The sequence below is a fragment of the Neopelma chrysocephalum genome, unplaced genomic scaffold, assembly GCF_003984885.1.
Source record: "Neopelma chrysocephalum unplaced genomic scaffold, ASM398488v2 Primary Assembly neopelma1_147, whole genome shotgun sequence".
In the NCBI taxonomy this organism is placed as follows: Eukaryota; Metazoa; Chordata; class Aves; order Passeriformes; family Pipridae; genus Neopelma; species Neopelma chrysocephalum.
In genome coordinates this window covers 2,223,984-2,234,319 of record NW_020897809.1, presented here as the reverse complement: position 1 = coordinate 2,234,319, position 10,336 = coordinate 2,223,984, and the positions used below count along the sequence as shown (strand labels likewise).

Sequence of the window (10,336 nt, the reverse complement as noted above, 5' to 3'; positions counted from 1 at the left end):
AATATTTCTAACCATGTGTAAAACAAGCTTGTAACAAGCACCATGAAACAGTACATACCCCACAGTTCTGAAAATCACTAAGAACTGCAAACTGTTCTGGGATAGAAGACTGAAGAGTGGCATTTTTTGTTTAAAATAAATTTCCCTGGGAAGAGAAAGTAACATTTTTGACTCTGCAAAATACAATAGCTCTTGAAACATTGTAACTTGAGCATCTAGTACATGAGAGGCCACAGGATCCATAGGTATGGCATTTTTTTTTACTACTGACTCATGTCAGTAACCCCCCTCACAGGTGCTGGAGGTCACAATATTTCAGCTACAGGCAGGAAGAGAGACAGGTTGTTCATTTAGAATTTTATTTTACAAATTCAATTTATTTGACTTCTTTATCCTTTAAAAAGAACATGTGCTTTTTCTGTAGGGATGGTACACAACAGTGCCTGGGGATGTGTAGCAAGACAGTCGGGATGCAAAGAAAGGGAAAAGTTAAAGACATCTATTTCTGTATGTGATTCTGGTCTTGGGCACTTTCATTCCTAAAAGGAATTACTATTTGTAAGGCAAAGGGATTTCTCCAGCTGGGACCATGGTAACCATGGCTGCATTCCTTTCAAACATTTCCAGACTTACTTTATCCAGTTACCAAATGCTTTCCGCCCCCTTGGCGACTGCCTCAGCAACAAAACACAAAAGCAAAGTCTCTCCTTAAAAGCAGTACAGCCACCCCCTTCAGCAGTTGGGCTTGGCAATTTCCAGCATTTTGGTTCTACAAAAATTAGTAATTATTTCTCTTGCTAAGTTTTCACACCTATCTGATGCAGTATCACACCAGAGCCTTGGCAGAGATTTTGTTACTCTATTTATGTGACCATACCAAAAACCTTTTGCTATGAGAAATTCAAACCAAAACATAATTTTTTTTGACTCTCCTTAGTATACAAAATTTGGTACCCATCCCTATGTGCATCTATGAAAAGCAACTTTTTGAAGTTTCATTAAGAGAATAAAAACTAAACGTAACAGTTTCTTTTCTGAGGAAGTGATAGCCTGGTTCACAGTTTAACATGAAAAATATTACTACAAACTAAGGTCTTCTGCAAGTTCACCTCCTTGTTCCAGCAAAGGAGATCAACAGGTAAATGTGCTTTGTAAGCTGGTCCAGTCTGTCATTTGGGCTATAAAAGAGTCCTTTTCTCTAAGGAAAAGATTCTGGTCAGAGCTTCACATTTTCTTCAAGAAATTTCAGGTGACGAGCCTTCGCGCTGTAACTCATGTACTTGTCTCCCATGTGCTCCCGCAGCTGCAGCTGTTCAGAACACACAAAACAAAGCCCACAGAACTTACTGACATGCACAAAAAGCAGGAACTACCAAAATATTAACAAAAAAATACCAAGGCACTCAACTGAAAGCAGCTTGTGAAGCTTGGCAAGTAGATGAGAGGAAAGGAAAATGAACGTCTTTGTTGTCTGAAGGCAAGAGAGTTCCAAATCCCACCCAACAATTTACAATATAAATCAGATCTTCACAGGTTACAAATGAAATACTGCATGGGTAAGATAGAAAATTACAATGCCTGCCCGTGACTACATGAAGACTTTCTGGAATCAAGGTTTACCCTGTATCAATAGGGTAAAGATACTGCTCATTTCTCTAGGTTTATGAAGAAATTAAACTATTTTACTATGAAAGACATTCACCTCTCTTTTCGCTTCATCGTCATCTTCCATGATTCTGTACACTTCCTCAAGAAGTTTCACTCCCAATCCTTGCACCACATCAGATCTCAGGATTTCAACCATTCTCCTAATCTTGTCAGGAACTGTTAACATATCTATTAAAAATAAAATACAATTAAAAATCAATGCAGTAATAATTACTTTCAGTATAGACAATTTTCATACTCTGCAGAAGAATATGGGATAATAGTAATTATTACCACAGAATTCCAGAGCAACAGACCTGAAGGAATCTCTTCAATGTTTAATTCCTCTGATTCATCAGGCAATTTTCCATGCAAAATCAAAGTATCTCGATATTTTTTATGGAGTTTAAACTCTGGGGCTGGAGTTGAGGTTACACAGTACTCAGAATTCTCCTTAGAGTCCATTTTCAGCGTCCAAGTCATCAGCTGCACCAAGTCATTCATTTCATTCACATTGTTTTTCCTAGGAGATGTAATTCAGTCATCACTTTAGATGCAACTTCCACCCTACAATCCAAGTACTAGGACATTACTAAACTTATTGGAAGTAAGTATTCCATGTTAAATTACTTCTTGTGGGGCAGTTTTATCAATAGCAACACCAGCAGTATTCCTTCTAACAAAGGCTCAGAGCCCTGTCACCCTGTAAAAGTCCACAACCCTACTGGCTGCTGCCAACTCTCTACTGCACCTCCAGTAATGCAACAAATTGCAGCTTTTGTAAAGCTGCTTACACTGACAAAATCAGAAATAAATTCAGCCTCATTCACAGTGGAAAGGAAGCACATTGGCACCTTTTGATTAAAGCTTTTAATGCATCCTGACAGTACTTGTCCCTTGATGCTAGAAGACTGGTTTTCTGGGAAGCTACAGCTGACAAAAACAGAGGCACAAAATTACAAGCCAGAAAGTTCAGCATGGAACAGAAAGACAGTCACAGAAAAACAATAATTAAATGGAATTATTTTCCTTAATGCACCACATACTTCTTCAATCACTATGTGGAGACAAAGTATGAAAGCCACTTTTTTTCCAGTCCAAGTCAAGGTCTAATATAGCAGTGAAAACTCTTGAACAGTATTAAAATACTTACCTCTCCTTGGAATCACCATCAGACTTGTCTGTAGAGCTTGTGGAAGAGCTCAACTCATCATCAGACAGGCAATGGGCTTCTCTCTTTTTCTACATGAAGAGGGAATAAATGACAAAAATTCCAACAGCTGAAAGTAATTTAGCAATATTTAGCAGTAATTTATACTGTTCTTATGTGGATGAGACACTTTTAACAAGCATATTTTTACACACTCTTACTGATAATATTTAAAAGGTATAACTTTTGGTTTTAAACACAAGTTAATACCCAGGGCATCGTGAACATACTTTATGAAATGCTGATGTGACTACTGTGACATCTCAGTCATAAACCATTGCAAATGTTTCACCAGTGTCTCGATTAAATCATCTATCTCTGTCAGTTCTTTGCCAATTGTATTAAAAAGGCATCAACCTTAGCTCAGCAATTTGTCTTTAAGATACATTTAAAAATAATATTAAAATACATTTTCATCAGTTCAGTAAGTTCCCAGCATTCCCTGGGATTTTAACCACTTGGTTGCAATGCATATGCACATACAACCAGCCTGTACACCTGTAACCTCAGTTTGTGATTGCACACAACTTTTTGCCTTTAGGTAACAGTTCTAAGCAAACACACATAGGTAAAACATGCAAAACACTTCCCACGGAAGTGCTGAGCTGAGAAAATTTGAATTTCAGACTCAAATTTCTTCACTGTCCCTCTTCTGCATTTAACTACAGATTTAAAAAAAATGTTCAACACCACAAACAAATCAAAATCAGATGTACCAGGTTGCGTGTTGTTAATAGGAATTTAAAGCAGACTATTGATCTGTAACCAAAGCATAGTTCAGGATAAACTTCTTCCCTTCCAAAATAAAATATACTCTGCAATTTAGAGAGTCCATAGCAATTAGCAAGAGATGCCTAGTTATCTCTGACAAGTGGAGTGAAAATGCACAGGAAGCCATGTTAAACTGATCTGGCCAAACAAAGTGGATTAGAGATCCATACCCCATCCCGGGCCTTACAAAGCAGAATTTACAGAGAACTGTGCACTCTTATTTACAGAGAGTTTCTTCCACGCAGATTTGTTTTAAATATCACCTTCTTCCCAAATCATGCCTTCATTTAAACACTTGAAAGGTATATGACTCTGCTTTACCTGAGAAATACTGGGATCTGATGAGGACTGAGCAACTTTAACACAATTTTCCACATGTGATTTTGCTTCAACTACTGCACCATTTGACAACCATCTCGCCGGAATCACTGGAAGGATGACATTTTTACAATATTTACAATATCCACATGTATTTTGAATAAGTTTCATGCTCATGCAAGAAAAAGTCTATCACCTGGCAGAAGGCAGGCAGGTAGGTAGGTATTCTGCTAAGGGAAAACATTGAAGCTTCTGTCTGAAAGGTGAATATTCTGTGTTTCATGTACATTTCCAAGACAAGTTATCACCACAGAACACAACTGAACATAATTGACTAAGCAGCAGAAAAACATGGGCATGTTAACAGAAATTTTTACCTAATACAGAACTAGACCCTTAGTGCATCTTTCTGAAGATGGCAGTGAAGAACAAACAAGTTATAATTTCTTCACAAAGAAGTTATTAGCCCACTTATACATAAAATGTTAATATGTAAACATAAAAGTTACCAGAGGGAAGCATCTCCCGAGACTGTTTCAGCCTCCTTCGCTCTCTTGCTGACAAGGGCCGCTCCTGCAAAGGAAGTTAATTTGATATTAATTTGCAATCACCATAATGGCTTCTGTTATCTAATCACTGATAAAGCAAAGACTCTTTTTCAACTGACACGGGGGGGGGGGGGGGAAGAGAGAGCTATTAGAGCAGACCTCCTGATCACCTAACAAATTCTTAATTATTTAATACAAAATGGTCTTGTGCTATGAGACCAGTCTGCACTCTAGGAAAGGGGCTTCCGACCTCCACCGTTCAGCAAGGCAGCTGCTCATCCTGCACTGAGCAGGTGCTTCACAGGACTTCCATTAGGTAGGAAGCTACTACACATTTCTTAACTCACTGTGCATACACTCAAAGTACAAACTGCTCAGAAGGAATGAGAGACAAAACCAAGCAGACCCAGTATCCAGCACTAACCATTGGAATGGCAGCTTGACTGGCTTTGGCACCATTTCCAGGCTCAGAGGCTCCAGCACCGTGCTGCTCTGCACACCTCTGGGCTGTCCTCGTGTTCACATCAGAAGGAACTGGCAGAGGTCGAGGAGAAACTGTTCTGAACTTGACAGAGAAGTGAGCAAGAGTTTATATATTGTTTTTATTACAAGTTTAAGTACTCTGCAATCGATAAGACATTTTTGCATGGTAAAGCTGGATGCCAGAGGTTTTGAATCCTACTGAAACTTCTGCACATCTCCCAGCTTCATCCTTCCCTCTCCACATTTCTGCTTGCATCCATTTCCCTTCTCTCCATCCCTACATCTTGTCCCCCTCCTCACAGACTATATTTCAGCCAATGCCTTCACAACCACTGTCCCAACCCTCAAAGAGGAAAACCCAAGAGAAAAATAAGGTATCAATCACCAATCACCCTCTTCTCTATCCTTGTATAGCCAGTGCCTTTCCCCAAAGCAACCCCTCTGCTCAGAGTGGAAGCATTGACAGGAGCCCTGTCCCATGTGCATGCCAAGATTTTCTTCCTACAGTTTGCACAGGGCAGCCAATACATGTGTCTGTTCTAAAGTACTGGTAAGGTACCACCCACCTCAAGCAGCCTTATCAACAACAGTCAGGAAAGGCACTGACTTGTGGTCACAAAAGTGAGAAGTCCTGATGGAATTTTCCAGGGAAGACTGCAGCACAACAAAGGCAAAGCCCATCTGGCACAGCCACCTCACCCTGTGAGATTTTCAAATAGGCTGCTTCTACCAGTGCTCTGCATTTTGTTACCAATGAAGTTATACAGGTACACATCAAACAAGAACAGCATTAAAACACCCACCCTTTTTTAAAAAACAGGTCCCACTTTTAAAGAGGAAAAATGCAGTAGTCTTAAAGGAAAGAGGAGAGTTATTTTGAGTGTCTGCACCTTCTCTGAGCAGCCTTCAGCCAGCTCTCTTCTCTTCTGCTGCTGCTGCCGTGAGAGAGAAGGTTCACTGACAGAGCTATGAGGCTCCAAATGGAAGGTTTTTCCCTGAGCATCTCCCAAAGCTCCATGACTGGCATCATCCTAATGAGTAAATGTGTTTTTAAAAAATGTAGACATGGCATTTCCAGATTTACACATACACAAAAAAAAAAAAAAAAAAAAAAAAAACAAAACAAAAAAAATCACACAGGCCACTTGACTGTTTGGACTGTAACCACCTTAACACAGCACAGGTGCAGCCACAATAAACTCTTATTTGATAGACTGTTAGAAAAAATACCTTCTGTACCAGCATTTCTAAGCTACTAAACCTTCAAGGAAGGACACTTACTTGAATAACAATGGGAACAAAGGGTCCTAGCAACTCTTCAGTAGAATCCAAGCTCTACAACAAATAATGGTTTCTCATTAGAAAAGCATCTATGAAAATCTCATTGTAGATCAAAATGGAGTGAAAAGACAATCATCACCAACTAGCTCCCCATCCAAATCAGTACAAACTCAAGATCAGCCAGGCCTATTTAGTACACAGAACAAAGAAATTACAAAACAATTCTTACCCTTTTTTTGAGTTGGAAAAGAAAACTGTTGTTCTCTGGAAAAACAGAATTTCCATCACCCAGATGGAAAGCCCAAAACTCCTTCACATTATTGCCTTTGCAAATCTGAAGCCAAGGCTCCTAACTACTTAAGAATCTCAGTAATTGCATCAGCAGCATCCTACTTTGACAGAAGTACATATGCTGCAGCTCTCCAAATTTTAAGAGCTGGTCATTAGTTAAGTCTATTTCAAACAAGCATAAATGCATTACCAGGTCAGTCTGCTTGTGGTCTTTTGATACAGGCTGCAGGAGTTTCAAAGTGTCATCATTATCTTCTACAGCATTAACAGAAGACAGCTGTGACTCAGCTTTTTCAGCTTTAGAAGCTTGTTTTGCTCTTTGCTGTGGTCCATCTTCCTTAATTGGTGGGCTATGAGACGTTATTTTAGAATTGCCTGGAACATTTAAATACTTTGCTTTATTATTCTCTGGGATACACTCACTGCTACACTTCTCACTTCCACGCTTCGTCCTTTCAGATGGGAAGACATCAATGTTCACTTCACTAATTGTAGCTATGGAATCTCCCAGCTTGTTCGGATCATTATTGCTTGGTTTTCTTTCCACCTCAACAAGTGGCTTCTCTGAGGGACAAAATTTGGTGGCTTTATATTTGATGATGCAATCTTCCTCATTCTAGAATTAAAAGGAAAACAAAAAACATTAATTACCTTTTGGGTGTTACACACAGATGAAAGAATTCTCTCAGCCTCTGAGGAAAAAAAAAAAAAATCAAGAACACACCAGATACAGAAACTGCAAGGAAATTATGATCAGTTACAGATTGAGAGCCTCACAAAAGTCAAACCCCACATTTTTAAAGAGATACAGACCGGATTTGCAATTCACCTGTTTCAGGTATTGGTTTATACACATGGAGTACATCTACTTCTCACCAGGTCATGAAAGAAAAGCTGTACACACTTGCCTCTTCCTTAAGGGAAGTGCCAATGAGCACCAAGTTTAAGATGTATTACACCACATACATTCAGTATTTCCACATTTAAAACTCAAACCCAGAATAGCAGACTCACTATAGAAAATAAAAAACATGCACAAGATTAACCATTACAAAAGAATTGTTCTAAACACTGGAACAAATTTCAACAACAAATAATTTTGGTTGTAAGTATAATAAGTTTAAGTATATGATTTTGATTGGACAAAATGATTACTACTTGTCATTAAATATTTGACCCCAAATACTCCATGAGTAATTCACACAGTGACCCACAAATAAAAAACGAGGTGTTGTTTAATTAACATCTTAAAGGCATTGCAATTACTTTCACTGATCCACAGCTGATAATTTACTTCCACTCTTGCCTAAACACAATTCTTTCCTTAATATGAGTTTTACAAATTCCTAGGAATCAGATCTATATTCTCATGAATGCTCAAGGCACTTCTTATAAATTGATTTTTTTTCTCTAGAAAAAGCAAGAGGGATTTGGTTTTGGTTGGGTTTTGTTATTGTTGTTGTTTTATTGTTTAGGGTTTTTTTAAAGAAAAAAATATGTCTCACAACTTTGTATTTCCTGGCTTGCTCAGGGGAGTGGTTTTGGTGTGTAACATTCCTGCTGTGAGACTCATTCTTTGCTGAGATGACAGAACAAGGATCTTTAGGTTTAGAATTCACTGTTTTCTTCTGATTTCTAGCTGCTTTCCTGTAAAGAAAATCAAAGTGGCTCATTAAATCACCATCAACAAGGTCTAAAGACAGTTCTTTACATTATGCGAATTAAAAAAATTCCACTTCACTATAAAGCTTTCACACAAAGAGTATGAGATACTGGGCTTTTTCAACAGACTGTGCACAACATCCTCATTTTCATTTCTAGAAAAGGAGCTTAAAAACACGACTTAGACTCTGCCAGCAATGTGCACTTGTTCTGCAGAGCATCAAGGTCAGTCCTATCTGGGAGCAGTAACATAACTAAATCTGACAAAGAAAAAAAATTATATCAGTGTATATCAAAAGGAACTTGTTTTTGCAACTCCCAGATGATAAATGGCCTCAGAGAACTTGTGCCTTCCTAACCATTGCACAGTTTTACTCTGCATTTGCAAAAAAACCCAAAATCTATTTTCCACTCTAATTCCCTCCTATTTCTCAGAGAATGCAAAGAAACTCGTGTTCATATGCTTTGTAGCCACACATAACACAACTCATTTCATCCCTCTACAAAAAAAAACAGGAAAAGTTGTAAAACAGAGACAGCAGCAACATGAAAATTTTGCACAGAATCACTCAAAGGAAAATATCTTACGCCTTTGTGGCTTCCAAAAACAAAGAAATCTGTTGTTTGATATACGGCTGTCGCAGGATGCTTTTCACACTTGGTCGTTCCTCGGGTTTTTTACTGAGCATGGTTTGTATTATTGCCACCAGCTGTGGGCTGTAATCCTTTGGCATGGGTGGCAGCTGTGAAAGCAAAGGGGAGCCTGACATTATTTAACTTATTATTTATGTCCAGCTACACACTTTGCACAAAAAATAAACCCATTGTTCAAGTGCTCAAAGCTACCCAAGTGCTTAATGTTAAACAGAACAAACTCCAAGTGTTTGCCTAAGAACTGTTTGTATTTTTTCATTAATATCAGCAGTTAAAAGTTCTGTAAATAGGCTTAAAAAATTATATAAATTAAATCCATATTAATTTCATTATATGATAAAGCAAGATAGATACTTAAATAAGCTAATCTTACCTAACAGGAAAATGGCATCATGTGGAGAGTAACTTAATTTTGTACACAATGTTTAAACCAGAAGAAAATTAAGAAATTAATCTCAGAACTTTGGGAATCAATCAATATACTAGTTATACAAAGGGGTAACAAGAAACTCTAGCAATACCTACAAATGGGTGACTCCCTTGGTCTCACATTACATCATATACCACCATGAAACAGTCTTACAACATAATGATGACGCAGGTAACAGGTAAAGTATTTTTAACTCCATGCAATATTTCTGATTAAAAAAAGACAATCTCAAGTCCTAGACAGAAAAAAAAAGCCACATATAAAAAATTTTTATATAAAAAGTGTTTACCTTTCCTTCAATGATTCGATAAACCAAGGAGTTCATGTCTTTAGCATTGAAGGCGTGTTTCAGTGTAGCCATCTCATAAACACAGCAGCCCAAAGCCCAAACATCAGACTGGAAAAAGGGAAAAAAATAAGTTTTGGGAACTTCTTATTAATTGTACAAGTTTTATCTCCAGACTCAGTCATCTGCTTTCAAAGAGGCCTTTAATGACATTAAACTAATTAAGACCAAACCCCATTACAAACTTTTGGCTTCACTGTCTTGTTTTTAATTTTGATCAGCTGAGCTACTTTCTTCCATATATCACCTTTTTTTTCCAAAAAGAAGCATAGAAATTAGCTATTTGTAGCAGGGTTTGCTTGTTTCCTTTCTTAATACAATATCAGTTCTAACAGGCAAATGAAAATCTTTTGATTTTTCATTGGAAGAACAGTTTCCTCTCAACTCTTGCTCACTGCAGACACTCATATTTATGGTGTGTGTTGCTTGCAGCAAGAGCTGAATAGAGAACATGTTTGCTTTATTCTGTTAGATTTTAAATTCACAGTAGCACTGCTTATTCTTCTACTTAAAACTGCCTTTTTCTTTTCTTTTTTAATGCTGCCCTTATGTCAAATACCAACTTCTGAGTATAAAGCTTCCTGTGTGATCTATAATAAATTTAGAATATGCATCTAACACAGAGTGATACTTCTGTTCCCACTGCCCTGCTGTGAGAGGTACAGGCAGCCTGCTGAACAAATGGGCTGTGATAA

At 37.9% G+C, this 10,336-nt stretch overlaps 1 protein-coding gene across 3 annotated transcripts in view; it reads right to left on the bottom strand.

Moving 5' to 3' along the window:
• Nucleotides 1–340: 340 nt before the first annotated feature.
• NEK4 (NIMA related kinase 4) overlaps nt 341–10,336 on the bottom strand; it is a 17,821-nt gene continuing 7,825 nt past the window's right edge. For 2 of the 3 annotated variants that reach the window (XM_027700585.1, XM_027700584.1), the window contains exons 4-16: nt 9,585–9,692; nt 8,800–8,954; nt 8,055–8,196; nt 6,740–7,165; nt 6,259–6,312; nt 5,868–6,008; nt 4,919–5,059; nt 4,456–4,519; nt 3,950–4,056; nt 2,801–2,889; nt 1,965–2,170; nt 1,703–1,836; nt 1,065–1,309 (exon numbers count right to left, since the gene is read on the bottom strand). In XM_027700585.1, the coding sequence (XP_027556386.1) occupies nt 1,217–1,309; nt 1,703–1,836; nt 1,965–2,170; nt 2,801–2,889; nt 3,950–4,056; nt 4,456–4,519; nt 4,919–5,059; nt 5,868–6,008; nt 6,259–6,312; nt 6,740–7,165; nt 8,055–8,196; nt 8,800–8,954; nt 9,585–9,692 (1,860 nt within the window). In that variant the 3' untranslated portion in view covers nt 1,065–1,216. Of the gene's footprint in view, nt 1,310–1,702; nt 1,837–1,964; nt 2,171–2,800; nt 2,890–3,949; nt 4,057–4,455; nt 4,520–4,918; nt 5,060–5,867; nt 6,009–6,258; nt 6,313–6,739; nt 7,166–8,054; nt 8,197–8,799; nt 8,955–9,584; nt 9,693–10,336 lie in introns of all 3 variants that reach the window. The other variant, XM_027700583.1, reaches the window with a different exon arrangement.